The sequence below is a fragment of the Lepidochelys kempii genome, chromosome 20 (assembly GCF_965140285.1).
Source record: "Lepidochelys kempii isolate rLepKem1 chromosome 20, rLepKem1.hap1, whole genome shotgun sequence".
In the NCBI taxonomy this organism is placed as follows: domain Eukaryota; kingdom Metazoa; phylum Chordata; order Testudines; family Cheloniidae; genus Lepidochelys; species Lepidochelys kempii.
The window spans coordinates 6293390-6314591 of record NC_136399.1 but is presented as its reverse complement, the minus strand read 5'-3'; the positions used below and the strand labels follow the sequence as shown (position 1 = coordinate 6314591).

At 54.4% G+C, this 21202-nt stretch overlaps 2 protein-coding genes across 6 annotated transcripts; one reads left to right on the top strand and one right to left on the bottom strand.

Annotated features, from left to right (window-relative positions):
- The first annotated feature begins 2337 nt into the window (after window positions 1–2337).
- On the top strand, window positions 2338–6329 carry LOC140900702 (uncharacterized). 3 transcript variants are annotated; one of them, XM_073318370.2, is made up of 3 exons: window positions 2338–2493; window positions 3703–4089; window positions 4597–6329. In XM_073318370.2, exons 2-3 carry the CDS (start codon window positions 3750–3752, stop codon window positions 4887–4889), a joined length of 633 nt encoding a protein of 210 aa, XP_073174471.2. In that variant the 5' UTR covers window positions 2338–2493; window positions 3703–3749; the 3' UTR covers window positions 4890–6329. The 3 variants fall into 3 exon arrangements, with proteins under 3 accessions (XP_073174471.2, XP_073174472.2, XP_073174473.2); XM_073318371.2 differs by having other exon boundaries at window positions 2339–2493; window positions 3712–4089; XM_073318372.2 differs by lacking the exon at window positions 2338–2493 and adding an exon at window positions 2644–3199.
- CSAD (cysteine sulfinic acid decarboxylase) lies at window positions 4246–20775 on the bottom strand. 3 transcript variants are annotated; one of them, XM_073318367.2, is made up of 15 exons: window positions 20761–20775; window positions 18960–19123; window positions 17290–17416; window positions 16713–16803; window positions 15997–16103; window positions 15021–15136; window positions 13958–14037; window positions 13418–13472; window positions 13195–13311; window positions 12266–12330; window positions 11760–11841; window positions 10810–11009; window positions 10611–10662; window positions 10196–10285; window positions 4246–8878 (listed from the first exon to the last, which is right to left on the bottom strand). In XM_073318367.2, exons 2-15 carry the CDS (start codon window positions 19104–19106, stop codon window positions 8705–8707), a joined length of 1503 nt encoding a protein of 500 aa, XP_073174468.1. In that variant the 5' UTR covers window positions 19107–19123; window positions 20761–20775; the 3' UTR covers window positions 4246–8704. The 3 variants fall into 3 exon arrangements, with proteins under 3 accessions (XP_073174468.1, XP_073174467.1, XP_073174469.1); XM_073318366.2 differs by lacking the exon at window positions 20761–20775 and adding an exon at window positions 19593–19675; XM_073318368.2 differs by lacking the exons at window positions 18960–19123; window positions 20761–20775 and adding an exon at window positions 18275–18340.
- Between the last annotated feature and the right edge of the window lie 427 nt (window positions 20776–21202).

Genomic DNA, 21202 nt, shown 5'->3' with positions numbered 1-21202 from the left:
TATACCAGCATAGCTACTTCCCCTTGCAGTGTGGCCGAGTGGATTGAGGGTTGACACAGGCCTCAGAAGACCTGGGTTCTGATTCCCAGCTCTACCACTGGGTGACCTTGAGCAAGTCACTTAGCCTTCCTGTGCCTCAGTTTCCCCATCTGTAAAACAGGGATAATGATAGGGCTCTCCTTTGTAAAGCACTTGAAGAACTACTGATGAAAAGTGCTCTATAAAAGCTGGATATTATTTTAGGCATTCTTATACCAATATAACTGCATCCACACCAGGGAGGGAGCCTGTGCTGCTTTAACTATATGGGTATAGCCGAAACGGTACAACTTTTGCATGTCAACAAAGATAGGCTGTTTATGAATGGGGTGGGTAGGGAGAGAGAGAACGTGTGTGTCAGTCGTATTAATATTGATACCAGAACTGATCAAATTGTTTCCATTAAAGTATTTTCAGTGAGAAGTAGCTTTTTGAACCATGCAAACAATTTTGGTGGACATTTTACTTTGCAAATTTTTCAATCTTTCGTCAATTTGAAATACTTTTTTGTCTGCTTCCTCTCTCCCACTTTCTCTCTCTTTCCCAACCCCCATTTCCTTCCTTTCAGAGAGGAGAACAGAGGGGGAAAGAACACTAAACATGCATGTTTCATTGCAAAAATCCAATGTTTCCACAAAATATTTTGAAACAAAGTGAAAAAAAAGTTTCATTTCCTTCTGAATTTCTCGCAGGAAATGCTCAGTGATTGGCGAGCAGCCCTAACAAACGGCGATGGTTTCTATTTGAAAAATAAGAGTTTCTGTGGGGCAAATTTCCACTCATCTAGCAAGCCAGATGCCTCGTCCCTGTAGTAAGAATTCCCCCATAAAGGGAGCGACGTGACATGAATTAAAAGCACAACTTCAAGATGATGAGCTATTACCAGCAGGAGAGTGAGTTTGTGTGTGTATGGGGGTGGGGGGAATGTGAGAAAACCTGGATTTGTGCAGGAAATAGCCCAACTTGATTGTCATGCACATTGTGTAAAGAGTTGTCACCAGCAGGAGAGTGAATTTGTGTGTGGGGGGGTGGAGGGTGAGAAAACCTGGATTTGTGCTGGAAATGGCCCACCTGATGATCACTTTAGATAAGCTATTACCAGCAGGACAGTGGGGTGGGAGGAGGTATTGGTTCATATTCTCTGTGTATATATAAAGCCTGCTGCAGTTTCCACAGTATGCATCGGATGAAGTGAGCTGTAGCTCACGAAAGCTCATGCTCTAATAAATTGGTTAGTCTCTAAGGTGCCACAAGTCCTCCTGTTCTTTTTGCGAATACAGACTAACACGGCTGTTACTCTGAAACTTCAAGACAGCATCTTTGCAGGGTTGTTGTAGCCATGTTGGTCCCAGAATATGCGAGACAAGGAGGGTGAAGCAATCTTTTACTGGACCAACTTCTGTTGGTGGAAGAGACACGCTTTTGAGCTCCACAGAGCTCGTCTTCAGGGACATGTAGATCTCCTGCAGCATTTTTCAGAGGAGCAGCCGTGTAAGTCTGTATCCCCAAAAAGAACAGGAGGACTTGTGGCACGTTAGAGACGAACACATTTATTTCAGCATCAGCTTTCGTGAGCTACAGCTCACTTCCTCAGACACGCATCCCGTGAAGTGGGCTGCAGCTCACGAAAGCTGATGCTCAAATAAATTGGTTCGTCTCTGAGGTGCCACAAGTCCTCCTGTTCTTTTTGCCGCATTTTTGTAAATTGTCTATAGGTTTCAGAGTGGTAGGTGCACAAGTACACTCCTCCTTGTCTTAGATTGGGACTCGCTGCCTGCCAGACACCCCATCAGCAGCCGCCCTTCCCTGCCCAGCCCTGCTCCGCGTGGGAGAGTCGGGACGCTCTGATGGGGGGAGTCAAACCGTGCCTCAGTTTCCCCAGCTGTCGGACAGAGGGGTGACAGGACTGCTTGAGCTCTGGTGGGGGCGGGAAGGAGTCACTCCTCCCCGCCTGTAAAGGGCGGCGAGCTCTGCCAGGGGGATAATGCGATCCATGAAGTCCGGACCCCGAGGAAGTTCAGAGACCCCCGCCGGGGCAGGGGGCCCAAGGGCCGGTTGGCTGGGAGCCCGAGGGACCAGGGCACACCTCCGCCCCACCCGCTCCTCAGCCCCGGCCCCTCGCCCGCACTCAGCGCCCCCCCCAGCGCTGCGATCCGGGCGTCCCCGGAGGGGGCGGGGCGGACCCGGGGTTCCGCGCGCGCGCGCGCGCTAGGAGCCGGGCGGGGGGGAGGGGCTGCGTCCGCTTCCTCCTTTTATTTATTTATTTATATATTTATTTCCTGCTGCCGCCGCGCGCTGCGCTCCCGGAAAGGGTTCGGACCCCCCGCGCGCGCAGTGAGGAGGACGCCGAACGCGCGCGTACTGCGCCTGCGCCGCGATGGGGAGGACGTCATGCCGCCTCGCGCTGCGGAAGGCGCGGAGCGGAGCCGGGCTCCGCCCTAGAGGGGCTCCGAGGTGGGTCGGAACTGGGGGCTGCGATTCCTTCCCCTCCCCCCCCCCGGAAGCTAACGGCCCCCGGGGCCTGCCCAGCCGGGAGGGGCGGGAGTAGCTGGAAGAGCGCCCGCATCTCGGGGCGGGGGAGGCGCCATCGGGGGGCGCTGGGACAGTTGGTAACCGGGGGGGCTGAGGGCCATGGGGCCAAACTGTAAACCCTGGGTAGGATGGGGGGAGGGGCGGCCCCCGGCTCCGGCCCCCGGGTGCCCTGTATCGGGGGGCTCAGGGCAGCCTGGGAGCGTCCCCCACGCAAAGTGCCACCCGCCCGTGGGGCGACCTGGGCCCCTGGCTGGCTTCCCAGCTGGGGAGGCCTGGGCGGACTGGGAGCGAGGTGGCAGGGCTGGGGCTCCTGGCTCTGGGGTGCAGCACATTGGTTGTGGTGTCTGAGTGTGCGTGTGTGTGGACAGCCAGGGCTCCGCTACCCGTCTTGCCCCATTGGGAGCGGCCTTTAGCCCTGTCACGCTAGCTCCTTCCACCCCTGAAATACCCATTTCCCCAACCCCCTCCTTCCCCCCCAAAATCGTGTTACCACTGAGAGCAGATGCCACCCAGGGAAAACCAGGTGGCTCCGGATTTCCACACTGAATAATCTTCCAGGGCCCCATCGTGCCAGGCGCTGCACAGACAGGCCGTGCCCCGAAGAGCTTGCAGTCTAAACAGACAAAAGGTGGGGAAGGGAAACTGAGGCATAGAGCAGGCCATGTGACTTGCTCAAGGTCACCAGCAGAGCTGGGAATAGAACCCAGGTGTCCTGAGTCCTAGCCATGCTGTCTGTCTGCAAGACCCTGGTGCTGTTTTGCAGAAAAAGGCATCTCTCACCGAAACCTGCAGAACTCACTCGCTTTGGGAGCGGCCAGGGGCTGCAGGGTGGGCGTGCTGCTGAGACAGCAGGGACCTTTTGGGGTAGGCTGGGGAAACCCTCTGTGCTGTGAGGTGACCCTTCCCTGCTCAGCCTAGCTGCCTGGGCACTGGGGCCTCCCCTCAGAAACACTTGGGTTCTGTGGTTCAACTGACAGCGAATCCTGGAGTTCAGAGGAATTTTGAAAGGGGGACCCCAGAGTCTAAGGGACGGAGTGAGGAGGGGGCATTCAGAGAGCAGGTCCCCTGAAGAGGCTGAACAGAGGCTTTTCCACCCAGTCACCCCAAATCACCTGGCTGCTTTGTTTTGAGGCCCTGCAGGTCTGCCTTTCGGGGGGGCTCCAGGGTGAGGTGCCAGGATGGAGATGGGTGAGCAGGTGCTGCACATCCTGGAGGATCTGGGAGAGGAGGAGTTCAAGAAGTTCAAGTTTTACCTGCTCCATGGGGGCATGGCTCCCCACATACGCCGCGGGAAGCTGGACGGCGCCTCCCGCATCCAGGTGGCTGAGCTGCTGATGCAGACATACCCCCAGGAAGCGCTAGACATCACCAACCAGGTGCTGTGCAATATCCCAAGGCTGGACCTGGTCCAGGGCCACCAGCTCCAGACAGGAGGAGATGCTGGGAACAGTGGCGATGATGCAAATCGCAGTGAGGCTGTGAATAGCGGCACCAGGGCAAGTGAGCTGCAGGCCTACGGTAAGGAGCACAGCCACAGAGCAGGGTGGTTCAGTGACAGGCATGGAGAGCTCCCAGCTTCTTTGTTCCCAGCCTCTCCCAGCAGGGGGCACTGTAGGGGAAAGGCAGCAGCCCGAGCTCCAATGATGTGGAAAATAGGAGTGGCCCTGAATACCAAGTGGCTTGCTTTAATTTAAATAGTAGTGAGAACTAAGGGGTCCGTAAGACAGCAGTGAGGCAGCCCCTAAAATTAGTAAGGGGGTCCAATCCCCTCTGAAGACCCCTGTAATTTGAGTACTGGCTGTGGGTGACACATCCGGCTGCTCCAGCTCTGGCATCTCCCAGCCGGGGGTGCTGTAGGGAGTGGGGCAGGAGCACTGGCTGTTGAGGAAGCTCCTGGCTACTCCAGTCCCAGCCTCACCCACTGGGGGCGCTGTAGAGAGCAGAACAGGAGCACTGGTTTTGGGGGTGCTCCCAGCTATGCCAGCCCCAGCCTCTCCTGGCTGACTCTTCTCCCCTCTTTCCCAGAGAGGCAGAGTCTGGTTTCAGAGCAGCAGCTGATGCAGCTGGCAGGGAAAATGGGCAAGTCCTGGAAGCAGATCGGCATCGAGTTTCTGGGCCTGGAGAATCACTGTCTGGAGCAGATCGAGGAGAACAATCCCGGCAACACCAAACTGCGAGCTTTCAGCATGTTCTTGGAGTGGAGGAAACGAGCGAGGCAGGAGGCCACTGTCATCTGCCTTCTCTCCATCCTGTCCCAGGACGGGGTGCCCCTCCAGCCCGAGGACCTCGACTGCCTCCGGGACACAGGCAGGGCCTAAGGAGATCTGGGGGGCTTAGTCCAGGGCAGCGGCTCTCAACCAAGGGTCCGCGAGCAGGGCCAGTGTTAGCCACTCTGGGGCCCAGGGCAGGAAGCCGAAGCCCTGCTGTGCAGGGCTGAAGCCTGGGGCCCTGAGCCCCGCATCCGGGGCTGAAGCCGAAGTCTGAGCAATGTAGGTTGGTGTGGGACCCTGGCAAGTTGCCCTGCTTGCTACCTTCTAATGCCAGCCTTGGCTTTTATATGCAGATAAACAGTTGTGGCCCTGGTGGGCCATGGAGTTTTTATAACATTGGGGGGGTGAGGGGGCACTCAGAAAGAAAAAGGTTGAGAACCCCTGGTCCAGGGGATGGAGTGGCCTTGACAGTGGCGCTTTAGTTTTGGGGTGTCTGATTTAAGACCCCCCAGGGCCTGGCTTGCAGAGAGGCCGAGCACCCACCACTCCCATTGATCTTAGCTGGAGTGGAGGGTGCTCGGAAACCAGGCCATGGGTGGCACCGAGGAATCAGTGGCCACTTTGAAAAATGCTGGCCTCTGTCCTGCCCCATGCCTCAGTTTACCTACATGTGCAGTGGGGAAAACATGGCCAGATTCTCCAAAGAGCTCAGTGTCTAGCAGCTCCCATTACTTTACCTCAGCCAGAGAGGCCCTTGAGGTGGGTGGTTGCTCAGGGTGCCAGATGTACCTCCTTTAAAGCCACTTTCACTGCCAGCAGCCTCAAGTGCCACTGAGTCAGGCCCCAGATATGTGTCTGGCTGCTTCCCCCATCCAGCCTGCCACCAATTGCTAGCTGGGGTGGGTCAGTCCAAGTAGGGGGCCCAGGATAGCCCCGGGGAATGGATTCAAGAGTGGGGGCAGATGGAGAGGGAGGAGACACCTGTGATCTGGGACAGCTATAAAGTGGGAGACCCTTTGCCCGCTCACAGGCACATCACTCGAAGAAGAACCTGGGGGATCCACTCCCCCGATCTCTCCTTGGGGTCTCATCTAGGCAGCTCTTTTTTAAAGACCGTTTTTACCAAGAAGCACAATTGAAGCCTTTTTATACTTGCAAAGAAATAAACTTTCTCAAAGCCAGCGCAGCTCAGGCCCTGCTTCTCACTGATTATAATCACAGCTCAACCCCACGTAGTTGGATTTCATCCCAGCCCCAATGCAGAGCCCTGCAAGAGGGGCAGGAAGCTGTCTTGCTCTGGGGCCACTTGGCTACGCTGCTGGCCAGGACAGACTAATAATAGCTAGAGCTCTGCAGTGGGACTGGGATACCGCAGGACCCACTGTCATCACAGCGGGAGCAGGTAAAATGTACTTTGTTTCAGATGGGATTGGGTGGGCAAAAAAGCAGACTGCGGTAATTTGCAGGAAAACAAAATGCAAGTTTAGCTGCACCTGCTGTTCAAATTGACCACCTTATCGATCACTTAGCTTGAGCCTTCTTTAAAAATTTCTATCAAAAACCTAGAGTGGTGAGCAGTGTTGCCGCTAAATGTTTTTCAGAAAGCAAGAGTAATCCTGATCTATACGTAACTTGAATGGTTTGTTTCAAATTTCCCAAACCGGTGCTAGCACGGTGTAAAACATTCCAGTTTCTTTAAACAACTTTTTATCATTAAAAAAAAATCTGCATCTTTTAAGAGAAAGTGTTGGCGTAATTTGTTTTGACGTGATACGCGATCTACACGACAGCAGTGTGTCATAAATAGAATTTCAGCAAGGTAAAGCAAGCTTTTTTTTTTTAAAATAAAGGTTTTGATACCTCAATTTAAGCGAGGGATAGAAAGAGATTTGATGTCTATTCTAGGAGTTAAAGTATTATTTTTATATGGTTTAAGCAAATTTTGTTTTATTCTTTTAGTGGTAAAATTGTCTGAATTCCATTTTTATATATAATATATTAACCAACGGTTGTGTTTTGTTAGTAGGCTGGGGGAGTCTGTCTCTCTCTTGTGGGATTTGCGGGACCTAAAGTTTTTGTGGGTGGGAGCTGGGGGGAGTGGGTATTGCGGGGCGGGATTTAAAAAATAGTCCAGTACAGGGCTCTGCTGTTAGGTTTATGTTGTATATGGTCCCTATTGGCCTTATGGCAGCCGGGGAATAGCCAGGGGGCTGGGCTACTGTGGCCACACCCTCTCCCACTATTGGGACGTCCCCCTGCCTGCCACAACAGGGCATGTTGTGGGGTTGGGGTGCAGAGCCAGGTCTGTGCCCATGGGGAACGCACTGTGTACTGGTGGTATTCCTTGGGCGGGGAGGGGCAAGGGAGGTCCTCCTGATTTGCAGCCAGTTTGCACAAGCATTGCTGCAGCAAAGCCACTTCACTAGGCCAGCACGGGCCGGGTTGGGCCCTGCGTTGGGAGTGATGCGGGTCCGTTCGCTGCCTCTGTGCCCAATACCAAAGCAGGAACATGAGCAGCTCCTGGCTCCTGTCCAAGCAAGCAGCCCCCGTGGCCTTGTCTGAGCTGGGCTCCAAGGGGGGAGCGCTAGCAAACGCCGGCTCTCCGCATGTTCTGAATGCCCAGTGGTGATGAGGCCTTGAGCCAAGTCAAAGCCGCTGTTCCCCCACTTCAGCGTGTTAAAATGCCAGCATGAACCTGCTGGCTCCAAGTTGAGTGTGGACACCAGCCAGTGCCACATCCAGCCAGCAGGAGGTCTGTACCCTCCCGTTCCTCCCTCCCCTCCACCCCCCCGAGATCTTGGCCTGGTGCATGGGGGCAAAAAGGCTAGAAGCAGAAGACTGAACGGCCGTGAGCTGGCTGCAGACAGGAGGGCGGATAGCAAGCAGGCTGGGAGCTGGGGCAAAAAGATGGGGATGTTGTGAAGGCCAAAAGTATAAAAGAATGCGAGAGCCATTAATGGACCTATCCTCAATGAACTTATCGGCCAAGATGGTCCGGGACGCAACCCATGCTTTGGGTGTCCCTGAACCTCTGATGGCCACAAGCTGGGACTGGATCACTCAATAATTGCCCTGTTCTGTTCATTTCCTCTGAAGTGTCTGGCACCGGCTGCTGTTAGGAGACCAGATACTGGGCTAGGTGGACCATTGGTCTGACCCAGTATGGCCGTTCTTATGAACTCTCAGACAATGCTGAGAATGCGTACATGGATCTCAAAGCAGGTCAGTCTCACTGTCCTCATTTCACAGACAAGGAAACTGAAGCTCGGGGAGGGGAAGTGACTCATTTACAGGTGCAGAAAGCGAGCTGGGAATAGATAAAGAGTCCCAGGGCAGTGCACTAACCACTGGACCATGCTGCTTCCTCCATCAGAATTGTGTTACTGATTCTCTGGAGCAGTAGGCAATGTTGCAAGACTTCTTGCAGCAGTGAACTTCCAAGCCCACCAAGAGCCCGGTGGTCTCTTTAAGACAGTTTTGCAAACTTCCACCCATTCAAGGTGAGTCATTTTAGCTAGCAGGCAAGTAGAATATGATACGGGGGGAGGGGGCAAGCAGAATTTGCACCGGGACTGGTATGGCAATTTAACAAAGGTGGCAGTGGTTTGGATCTAAAACCAAAAGCCATGTTTCCTGCTGTGCTGCTTATGAAATGCGGGGGGGGAGGGAAGCATTTACCAAGCATTTATTAAGAACTGACATGTGCTTAAGTAAATGAATCAGGAATACTTAGGCCAGAGCACTGCTAAGGGCAGGGGAGGAACGACAAAGGAGCACTGTGTTTGACTTGAAAAGCCTGTTTGGAGGCAACCCAGGTGGAGCTTTGTGCCAGTTCCACACAGCTTGGTGCATCTCCACAGCCCATGTGGACTGCCCCACAACCGCCATTCCTCCTATGCAATCAGCTGTGTCTATTGGGCTCCCTACAAATCTGTGCCCAGTCTCTCAATCTCATCCAGGAAGAAATCCAAATCCTGCTTGGTGACCATGGGATTTGTGACAACCTGGCGGAAGAAGTTGACCTTGCTGCCAAGGGGTTGGTAGCCCACCATCATGGACCCTTTCTTCATCATCCGCTCCTTGATAGCTGGAGCCACCTAGGCGGAGCCGCACATAACATCAGCATCAGTCAGTGGAGCACATAGCCACCTAATTAGCCAGCTGTGATACAAACCTGTAACCCTTCTCCTGGGCTATAGAGTAGACCCTTCCAATGGCCAACCCAGCCCATCTAGCTAGCTCAGGGTTTGGGGCCTTGTGTGGTGACTGTCCCCTTTAAGAAGGATTAGGGTCCAGTGCACCTGTGATGTGTCAGCCACCTTCCAGTTAGGCTTAAGAGAGGGCCCCCTGAGCCAGCAGAGGAATCAGGCACTGGAGCTGTGCAGGAGCCCCAGAGGAGCAGTGATGGAGTTGCTTGGGGAAAAAGCTTCAGGAGACTCAGTGGAGAGAGCTAAGTTGGGGTGGGAGCAGGAACAGGACTGTTGGTAGAGGGACCCTGATGGGTAGAAGGCCTGGGAAGTGGCCCCAAGGCAAAAGGGGAAGATCTAGCTCAGCCAGGGGGAGCTGAGCCCAGAAGCAAGAGGGTGGATCCCCCTGAGCAGGGGTGGGACTCCTAGGGAAAAGCTGGGGAGCTCTTTGGCAAAGCCTTGAGGGAAGGGTAGTCATACCCAGGCAGGGAGACCTGGAGCAGGCGCCAAAGGAAGTGGGAGTACCGTGCTGCTACTGATTCTGCGGTGGGTGAGGCCCTAGACGGGGGGAGGGGGAAATGATTGGGTGTGTTCACTGTGGGCACTGGAGAAAGGTTTCACTTGCAAGGTGGTGGAGGAGTCACAGCACGGGTGTATAGGAAGACATTCTGCCCAGAGGCAGATGGGCTACATTCCTTTCAAATAAAAGGGAAACTGAGGCTGAGCACACCTGTTGTGCTGTGGGCTGATGCCAGAAAGTGTCCCCACAAGGGGTCACCATATAGCAGCTTGGATTTTGAAAGGTGTCAATGGGATTTGGGTGCGGGACTCCCTAAGAGATTCCCTGGGTGCTGGATGTCCAACTCTGCCAGGCAGCTTTGAAAATCCCTGTCATGGATAATGCCTGGAACTCTGGTGTCTAAGTGTGACAAGAGACATCAGCTAAGGCCAGTGGGACACAGACCTAGGACCTTGGATACAAAGAAACAGTGACGTCTAAGTACACAGTAAGCTAGAGAAGCAGCTAGCAAAGAGAAAGCTGGGGTGCCGCAGCCTGGGAGTTGGCAGGGGGACAGGACAGACAGACACACACATTCTCTCTCTGTCTCTCTCCACAAGTCTGGGGGGGACTGCACTGGAGTTTACTACCATCCACAGAGACTATCTATCCATCAGAAAACAGGGCCCCCACATCCCCAGCCCACTCCCAGCATTCCCTGTACTCACCTTTCCCAGTCTCTCCCAGTAATCAGCACAGCCCTGCTTGCCCTGGAGGCTGGGCGGCACAAACCAGAAACACAGATTGACGAACTCAGGCTGGGGGAGGTAAAAGAGAAGGGGTCACCAGCAGGGATCTCTGTAAGTAAACAACCCGAGCACCCTGAAACCTCAGCTAATGGAGGTGCAGCCTCTGGAGCCTGGACAGGATCCAAGCCTGCTCCCCCCTTGCTTATGGCTCTAGGAACACCCAGGGAGATTGGATTTCATTGCTGGTAAACTCACATAACAAGGTTAAATAGCTGCTGCCCGCCCACCCATCAATAAGGGCTTTGGGAATCCATGATACACTCTCCCCGCTCCCTTGGAAAACGACAAGCTCCGGATGAGCCGTGGTGTAGCAATGGCTCCAGATGGCCCATACCTCTATCACCAGCTGGAAACCTTCCCTTTTCTTTATTTCATCAGCCAGGTACCTAGAGAGGATGAAGAACACATCATTGATCTTTGTGGTGGGCATAAAGCAATCGTGAGCTAGAGACACCATCCATCTGTAAGGATCATGGGGCATCACTAGAGCACCTCTTGGGGTCAGGGGTACACCTGTATCCCCCACCCCATACCTAGTGAACTCGAAGGCCCTGTCCACTCGCTTCTCCAGCCCCTCGGTCCCATTGGCCTTCCACATCAGCCACAGCTTGAGGCAGTCCACCTTGCGGCCACACTGGATGGTCTTGTCTCCCGTGTCGTAGGCCATGTCATAGAACTTGTCGGTCTGGAAGAGGTAGGTGGCGTTGGCGCAGTGGCACCTCTGCAGCAGGCCCTGAAATGGGAGGGTCCGGCAAACACATCAGCATGTCCCGACCAGGGCCCCATGGGAAGGCAGGGACAAAGCATGGGCCATCCAGGCCAGCAAGAGAGCACTGAGGGAGCTGGATTGGCTCTACATGGTCACATAAACTCCACTTCCAACAACACCCAGCAGGGGGTGCTGCAGGGAGTGGGGTAGGAGCACTGGCTGAAGGGGAGTGCCCAGCTACTCCAGTCCCAGCCTCTCCCAGCAGGGGGCACTGTAGGGAATGGGGCAGGACTATTGGCTGCGGGGGAGCTCCCTGTCACTTCATTTCCAGCCTCTTCCAGCAGGAGACACTGTAGAGAGCAGAACATAAGCTGCATCCATCACAGCGGGGTTATAATTGCCTGCCTCTGCAGGGGAGGGAATCAGAGTAACAGCCGTGTTAGTCTGTATTCGCAAAAAGAAAAGGAGTACTTGTGGCACCTTAGAGATTAACCAATTTATTTGAGCATCAGCTTTTGTGAGCTACAGCTCACTTCATCGGATGCATACTGTGGAAAATACAGAAGATGTTCTTATACATACAAACCATGAAAAAATGGGTGTTTATTTTCATGGTTTGTATGTATAAGAACATCTTCTGTATTTTCCACAGTATGCATCCGATGAAGTGAGCTGTAGCTCACGAAAGCTTATGCTCAAATAAATTGGTTAGTCTCTAAGGTGCCACAAGTCCTCCTTTTCTTTTTAGGGGAGGGAATGGCGGCGAAAACCTACGGAGCTATCTCGAAGCAGGAAGGCAGAGCACTGCAAACCCGTCATCAGCATCTTGTGGGGGTTCCAAGCCACCGAATCCGCCCTGCAAGGGAAAGGGAGACTCAGTGAGACATTAACATCAGCTGGGCCAGGGAAAGGGCTGGAGAGCAGGGGAGCACTGGGATGGCTGTGGGTGCTCTGGGCAGCGGACAGCCAGCTACAGGAGGTGTATGGAATGGGATATTCACCAGCAGGAGCAGAGCTGCACAAACTGATATTGATGCCACCATGTGCTAATTTCAGGGTCTTACAGGCACAGGCTGCCCATGCTGGATCGCACAGGGAGGGATCATCTCCAGCTCTGCCTCAATTCCTGTTCTCAGTGTGTCCTTGAAGTTCCTCACCCCGATGTAAAGTTCTGCATAACCGGCCCCTCACCTGATCGAGCAGGCTCTGACCTCCACTACTCCCATGAAGCTGCGAGCATGACAGTTAACCCTGTCCCCCGGTTTGGGGACAGTACGCACCTGTCTATCCCACGCAGCAGATGTCTGTGTCTTCTGGAGAGCAGGGCGCTCCCACCCCATGCAGCCTGCCAAGGAAGAACAGGGAGAGACAGTAGTGCTTTGAGTTCAATCAACAGCCAGTGGGGAGCTACATGTGGCTAAATCCGCTGAGACTGAGGCATGCTGCACCTTCAGCCAAGGGGAGCCCTGTTTCAAGATGGTCCCTTCTAGCCCAGCCTAGGGCCTCTTCTCTCACTGTGACATCTACGATCCCCTGCCTTTGGCTGCTCTAAGGGGAGAGCTTGACCCTAAAGTCTCCTGCCTGGATTTTGCAAGAGGCCCAGTGCACATGGAGAGAGGACACTAGAGGAGGAATGCAGGAGGAATGCAGCTGTTGGTTCCAACACCAAACTGGCCTATATGAACTGGCAGGTGACTTTCAGTCTGGATGCACAAGAGATGGCACACACACAAAACTACTGTCCAAGTGGCCCAGGGGGAAGATGGGAAGGCACTGGAGGACTAGCGGCCCCCAAGCATTGCATCCTCGCTGTGGAGTGATGGCAGCAGACCAGTTGCACTCACTTCGGCTTCAGCCGGTGCCCCAGTGGTGTTACCAGCATCGCAGAACATGAGTGATGGTTTGCATGGGTGGATGGGAGAGAGATCACAGGATCCTTCACACTACAACAGGAGCGAACTCGGCTGTGGAGACAAGCCGTGTGGGGGTTAGGGATAGGGCTTGTCAATTACCAGCAATGCTGGATCAGTTCAGCCAAGCTGTGGTAACCGAAGGTTCCCAGTGACCTCCTCATCCGCTCCCCTAGCCCCACCTCCCTTCCCGGTCAGCTGTCTGTGCCAAAGTCACATGCGCTCAAGGACGGAGTCCTTCCTAAATCTCTAGCTCCCTAGGGCACATCTCCCTGCCCCGCCCTCCTTGGGGGACTCACGTCCACGTGAAACCAGGCCCCATGGCGCTCACACACGTCTGCCACGTCCACCAGTGGGTCGAAGGCTCCCAACACAGTGGTGCCGCAGGTAGCGTTGACGAAGAAAGGACACGCGCCCTGGAAGGGAAGAGGGACAGTGGGCGGTGTTACAGTTACGGGGGTGTACCTAGCAGTCTGCTCCCTGCTCCGCAGACCAGGCCCCCTCGCCCCACCCCATACTCACCTCAGATTTTGCCTTGTTGATCTGTTTCTCCAAGTCTGCAGGTATCATTTTCCCCCTGAGGATGAGAGCACAAATTATCCCTGGGGTCCGCCTCCATGCAGAGAGCAGAGATGGATTCTTCTACCCAAGTCCATGCAGGTGGTTCAAGGGAAGCGCCTGTGGGAGCTGTTAGCTACCCAGCTCCCTGCTCAGGCCAGCAAGAGTCACTGATAGGACCCGTGGAGGAGTGATGGCTTTCGGGAGCTCCCAGCCACTGCAGTCGCAGCCTCCTCCAGATACAGAGCCTGAAGGAAATGGGGCATGTGTCCTAGGTGTTGGGGCGCACCCAGCTACTCCAGTCCCAGCCTCTCCCAGGAGGGGGCGCTGATTGCTGGGGCGATTCCAGCTCCCAGAAAGAAGTCCTGGGGTGCTTCCAGCGACTGTCATACCAGCCTCTCCCAGCAGGAGGTGCTGTAGGAAGGGAAGGAGGCATGCTCAGCCGAATGGAACCAGTGCCAGGTCTGGATAAAGGCCACAAGTTTTCCCAGCGTGAGCTCTCACCTCTCATCCACTCCGACCAGGTAGATGTTGTCTGTGCCAATGCCCAGGAAAGCTGCCCCCTTCTTGACGGAGTAGTGGCACTATGGGGGAAGGCAGAAGGGAGGGAATCAGCACTGACTCCTGCCAGGGTCCAATCCCAAACTAATCACAGGGCAGGAAGTGTCATTTAGAGGTGAGAGCTGCAGAATCCCTAGGAGTCAGGGCTGCTTTAACTGAATGCACCATTTTCTCCTGTATTGCAGGGGGGCTGTGAGCCATTGAACCAAACTGTAAACCCTGGATATAATGGAAACCACTTCAAGTGAGGGGGTGCTGCAGCACCCCCCGCACTCCTAGTTCCAGCACCTATGCTGGATTGTGTATTCTGTGATACTTTAGCCCTGCTGCGTTATTCCCACGGGGGACCCCGGGTGGAGGGAGAACTGATGTGCCTTAGTTCTCCAAAAGGGCCCCTGGTACTCTGGTAAGAGGCCCATTCGAAGGGTGTGGACGGTATAGACAGATTAAGACATTTACGGGATTTTGGGGCCTGGTCCAAATTAGCAGAAAAAGGCTACGGCAAGAAGCCCTGGGCTGCAGTTCTTTGAACTGCACCCTCCGTCGCGTCCCTCTCCTCCCTCCCACAACACCTCTCAGGCATCTACAAGTGCGGGACAGACCACTACTCTGAAATCCAGCTGAATCCAGGTCTGGGCATCCTTCCCGGTGCAGATAGCGACCCTCAGGCATTGCAACCCTTAACCCTCTGGTTCACGCACTTGGCCTAACTCCATCCTACAACGCAATGCTTCCTGTTTGAAAAGGACCCCCAAAAGCCCCTGGTCCCTGTGCTGGGCTATGTGTATGGCACGCCAGCCAAACTGGGGAGGGGGACTGTAGATGGCAGGGGTTAAGCCAAATGGCACGGATGCTGAGGGAAGAAGTGGGTCATGCTCTGGGCCCTGCTGATTCGCGGCTCCAGTGGGGTGACACTACAGCACCCCATCCTTCAGGGGAGACGAAGCTCAGCCCCGTCTTCTCATGCGCCTGTCATGGCTAGTGAAGGGGAAACTCCAGATTGCACCTCTTGCGAAGTAAACATCGCCAGCCTCGGCAGTGCCCAGATGCCCGTCCGCTTGCTGTCCGGGAAACGCTGGTACCGTGCCACGTTCATGGCATATATATTGGAGAGGGAGCCTCCTGCAGGGAAACAAACCCACAGAGATCAGTGCAAGCCTGTCACCCATTCCCCATGTGCTGCAGGACAGGAACAAGGACAGCTTTGGAGGGGAAGGAGGCTTCCGTGAGCAGGATTCAATCACCACACCGAGAAGAAACTCACTCTGCAGGGCACTGCTAGGAGGATGCTCACACTGCTGTGGTGAGGAAGCTGGAATCAGCAAGGCACTGCTGAGAGGAAGCTCACACTGGTGGAAGGAGGTTGGATTGGCAGGGCACTGCCAGGAGGATGCTCACACTGACCGAGAACTGCTGGGAGGAAGGCCCAGGTTTCGGTGGTATATCACCGTAAGAGCATCAGGTTCTAGGACTCTGCATAAGAAGGCAGGGCTTTTTTGCTGACTCACCTTAGTGCCGGGCGCCAGAACCCTGCAGAGAGAGACAGAGGTCTGCTGCCTCCTTCTGTATGGGAGGTCCTATCCGGTCCAAGCCATGACATAAAACGGGATGGAGGGACATAAAACGGGATGGAGGCAGAGGGAACTAAGGGTAAAGATCGGGGAAGTCCTACAGAGAAGCACCCTAGGAAGAGCCAAGCTCAGGAGAAAGCTTTGGCCACAGGTTATGTTCTGTTGTTGCTGTTTAAGTGAACCATAAAGGCAAACTGCAGGGAGGGCCGAGTCTGGCTCTGGCCCAGTGTGTATGCCAGGGAGGGCGGAGTCTGCCCCCTATGTCAGCTGGGGTGCCAGCTGCTAACCCTGCTCACACACTTCTTTCAGGGATCTCCAAGCCCTGCAGGAAACCCGGTTCACGAAAGGGCAGTGATGCCCTGGGTGCCCTGGGCTTGACCCTCCCTCTGGCAGTATACCAGCCTCACGCACCTGGGCAGAATATCCCGTCTCCACTCCCCCAGCCAATCAGCTCCCGCAGCTTCTTCAGCACCGTCTCCTCCATCAGCACGAACACAGGGGCGATCTCGTAGGTGTACCTGGGCCACACAGACACACCTCAGCGGGGCACCCGGCCACTGGGGGAGGGGCGTCCCTGGAGCTGCACAGGAGATGGATAGCCCTGGAGGGAAGTGAAAACTGCAGGGTGCTGGGCCATATTGCAGATTGCAGACCAGCTAGGCAGTGATGGGAGCCCTGATTCAAGAGCACCTGGGCGTGGAACAGTAGTGGGGGCGGTGGGTCGGGATTGAGGGGCATCAGCAGAGCAGTGTGTGGGGAGCCCAGGGCAGGAATAGGGGGAGGCTGCAGGTAAAGATGAAGGTGCTCTGACAGAGATGCACAATCCCTGGGCCCGCACTATACCAGCTTTGGTGGTGCTGTTAGTCAGGAGAGCCAAATCCATACCCCATCTACATCTAAAGGAGAGAGACTGCAGCCTCTGGGACCCTCGGGGCCAAAATGACAACCCAGAACTTCCCCCCACCTTGTGAATTTCACCCACCACTCCCTGTCTTTTGGCAGCAAACAGCCCCTGCATTCTTCCTCTCCTGTGTCCTTAACTGTCCTTGTGCCCCACCCCCAGCCAGATGCGCTGCCTGCCTGGGCAGCTCAGGCAAAGGGTGCTCAGAGACAGGGCAAGTACGTACTGGCTGGTGTTGAGCGTCTCTGTGATCATCCGTCCCACCAAGGCATGGGGATCCAGCCCCGAAAACAGCTGGTTAAAGAAACGAGGATGACCTGGGGCAGGGGGGAGGGAAGAGAGAGAGAGAGCCTTTAACACAGGGAAAGAGCAGGAAACAGAGCTTTTGTTCTCATTAAACCTGGTCTAGATCCGAAGTAACATCAGCAGACATCAGTCTCCAGCTCAGCCCTACACTGGGCAGCCCCCAGGACCTGTGAGTCCATAAATACAGCCTCTACCATTTGAGCTAAAGGAGAATCTTTGTGAGCTGTAACAGTTTTAAGGCTGTTACCCTCTTTGGGCTGCAGCTGCTAGAGGGCGATAGCCACATTCACTTGGCTGGGCTCCAGTGACGTATACACCCTAGTTGGTATGTCACAGCTGCGCTGATATCCCTTATGGATGTAGTTCTGACCTAGCATTCAGGCCCTGCTCAGTGGAGGGCGAGCCTTGTTCTCCCTCTGACACACAGGCAGCAGGAGGCCAGGGACCTCCTCCATGGGCAGCACCAGGCCCAGCCGTCAGAGTGTCTCATCACCTACATGTTTTCACGCTGTAGTGGATGACATCCCGGCAGAGCTCCAGCACCCTCTGCTGGGGCTCCCCACTGCTCCTCATCTCCAGGTCCAGGATTTTCTGCAGGTCATGGGGCTCCCTCCAGTCACAGACCTGAAGAGACAGAGACAACTCATCAGCAGTCTGCTCCGGTCCTGCTGAGCTGGGAAAACAGCCCTTTCCTGGAGGCTCCCTCTCCAGGGGGCACAGGGCAAGCAGGGCCCACCTCAGCAAGGAGCCCCCCTACAGCTGGGGGCAAGGCTGGTAGAAGATGCCCAGCTCATGACCTCAGGAGCCTGTGCACATGTGTGAGGGGGCTTACTCCAGGCTGGGGGAAAGAAGTCGGGTCCTGTCTAAGCAGCAGCAGGGGGAAGCTCATTTCTAGGCACTCTCCACCCCACCATCCCTGGCAATGGAGGAGTCTGGAATGGTCACCCCCGCTCCCCCGACCGCAGCGTATCCGTCCAGCCTTTGCTTAGTGCCTAGGACTGTGCATATATTTCCCATGGACTGAGCCCATAAACAGGAAAGGACAGGAGGGGAATGGGGTCCGAGCAGCACCTCAGAGAGAGGCACTCCCTGCGGCCGCAATCCCAGAACTGCTCCCTCCCGGGGCTCCACAGGACCCCTGTGCCACAACACATAGAGCCCTTCCCCAGGCTCTTTCACACCACGGGGCCTCATTTTCCCCCTCTGCAAAGTGGGACAATGCCAGCCTGCCTCCCAGAGCGAGGCCTCCAAGCTCGGTGCCCTGGCATGCCCAGAGTACTTGGAGATCCTCCCTAGGGAGAGGGGACAGCGGAGCACAGTGCCAGTAGCAGTCAGAGGAACAGACAGCACATGCCGAGCAAAGTCACTCCTCTGCTTGCGATCTAAGGCATGAGCGGGCACAGTATGGTGTGGATGGGTGCTGGCGTGCAGCCTGTGGCGGCTCTCCTCTCTAAGGCACGGGTGCAGTCCATAAAGATGTACCATGCTCCTTGAGCTGAGTGGCCAGGCTGAACTGCAGACTGCGACGTGCAGTCTCCACGAGCTCCCCTTTAATATTAAAGCCGAGGGTGCGATCGGTGCTGATTTGTACGGATGGGTGGTCTGTGCCCAGGCTGCAGGGGGCGGCTGGGCAGTCTGTTCTCGACTGGCAGGGGGTGGCCAGACAGTCTGTGCCTTGGTGGCAGGAAGTAGCCACGTGGTCTGTGCCTATATTGTAGGGGGTGACCAGGCAATCTGTGCCAGGGTGGTGGGGCACTCTGTGCCCAGGTAGCAGGGGGTGGCTGTTCAGTCTGTGCCCAGGTGTTAGAAGCCAACTTGGTGGTCTGTGCCTGGACTGCAGGGCGTGGCCTGTAGCACTGGTTAAGGCCAGCTGGATCACTGCTCTGGTGGGGCCATGTTCCGGCCAATGGCTTGGAAAAGCCAATGATCATCACTGCTCCGGGCAAAGGGCACCTGGAGACAGGGAGAGGGCGAATGATCACCACTGGCAGCAACTCGGCTTAGAAACAGACAGGAGCCCTTTGCAAAGCACCTTTGGGGTAAGAGGGAAAACTCCCTCCCCTGCCCATACCAAAGAGGGGCCAGCCACAGGCTACCCCATGGAAGGGGTGGGGCTACACTCCAGCCTCCTGGACTGCTCAGCCGCCACTGCCCTCAGGAGCCCCACCTTTTCTTTGACATCTGTCCCTTTCCTGACAGCTTCCTCCAGGATGATCTGGAAAGCTTCCTGCAGGAACTCTTCGCCAGCCGCCTTATCCAGGGCGGGGTGGGACAGGGGGTCTTCTGCCATCGTCAGTCGTTTCCCCCCGAGCATGCCTCTGTACAACCACTCTGGAAAAAAGCCACCCAGTGTCTTGTTACCTGTCCAGTCCTGTGAGAACTATACCCAGATCACACGGGCAAAGTACAAAGGAAATGATCTGTTACTGACAAATCACGCCACACAGCAGCTCTTAAAGGACCCCTTGCTGTTTCCAGAAGATTTTCTATTTGCCAGACACAAATAGAGTCAAATTCACATAGCCCCCTGCTGGGCTCAGTCCAAACAGGCTGGATCCGAGATACCTCTGTGTGCTAATTGCTGTTTGCCACAGAAATGCCAGGGACAGCCCAGGCCAGAGTGATGCTGAGACACTACAAACTCCTTTGGGAAAAGTGATCATTACGGATCATCCGGTGCTCGAGGAAGGGGCCACCGATGGGAGCTTTCTGAACACCTTTCTTCTTTCCCTCCCAGCCCCTCTCTCTCGTTCCCCCCTACTTGTGGTTCAGGCACCGTGGAGAGGTAGCAGCTCCTTACCTGCCAGCTCCCAGAGGTGAAATGAACTAGGCAGCTCTGGCCAAAATGCACTCTGTTGGGCCCAGTGCAGTCCACAGAGCCCTGCCCTCATATTCCCTGCAGAGGTGTGGCTAGCAAGGACTATAAATCCAGGGTGCGGCACTCCATCAGACTACTGGAGGAGGTCAACAAGTACTGTAGGAACTACAAGCCCCTGCATGCAATGCACCAATTTAAGTCACGAGAAAGCGCAGAGAATGGAGACTGCTTTAGCAAGCAATGGATGTGCAATACAAGGTTCACTTTTATGCAGCAGGAAAAATGAGCACCCTCTGCCCTAAACATTAACTTATGCCCTCAACATCCTAATACGCGTGAGAGAAAGGCTGGTCTTGTGATTAAGAGACTGACCTGGGATTTAGGAGAGCTGAGTTTAGTTCTTGGTGCTACCACAGATTCCCTGTGTGAGTGGGGGCAAATTACATGAATCTCAGTGTGCCTCAGTTTCCACTCTGTAAAATGGATTAAATTCGATAAGTTTATGGAGGAGATGGTATGATGGGATAACATGGTTTTGGTAATTAAATATTCATGGTAAATAGGCCCAATGGACTGTGATGGGTTTTTAGATGGGGTAAGATCCAAGTTACCCGGGAAAGAATTTTCTGTATTAGGAGTGGTGGGTGAAATTCTGTGGCCTGCATTGTGCAGGAGGTCAGACTAGATGATCATAATGGTCCCTTCTGACCTAAATATCTATGAAAAAAAAACTTTATAACCTCCATTCCATGATTCTATGAAAATGAGGATGATAAAGCTTCCTTTCTCCTGCCCTTGTCTATTTAGACTGTACACTCTTTGGACAGGGACATCAATCACCATACGTTTATACAGTGCCTAGTATAATGGGGCGCCTATCCTGAGTGGGTCCTTTAATACAACTAATAAATACATTCCCCAATTTAGCTGCACCAGCTAATTCTCCGCTAAATACTTGCTCAGTGCAAGTCACACTTGCTCACTGAGTGCCAGGTGAGTGCTACCTCCCCACTTGCACCAATTTTTCTTACACCTGATATAATGGAATTGCTATGCTGACGCCCCTGATTTCTGTCTTTCTCCTGCTCTGTGCATCCTACAGCTAAAGCAAACCTTGCAACTCCCAGTGCACAAATGGAACAAAACAGACCTTGTAGAGGATTTGCCACACTGGATCAAATGACTGGTTCATCCAGTCTGGCCTCATGAATCCTGCCAACAACTGCTACTTCAAAGAAAAGTTAATGTAATCCCATCATGCACCTGGCCGAATATGCAATGATGTACAGAGGTGGTAACAAAAAATTATGTTCCAATCCCACACAGGCTTTCAGCTCACATTACAGCATGAGAAGTACTTACTCTTATCTGAGCCTGCCAAGCTATAAATGTTATTACTGGATATAAAACCCATTCATGCCTTCTTCCAATCCAGCCACAGCCGTTCTCCTGGGGCAATGCACAGACTGATTAAGTGCTGCCTGAAGACTTGTTTCCATTTATTGGGGATTTAAATTTAGCAACCGTTTGTTTCAGGAATGGAAATTCCAGCAATTTTTAGGAGGTTCCTAGTGTAACGAATACAAAACTCA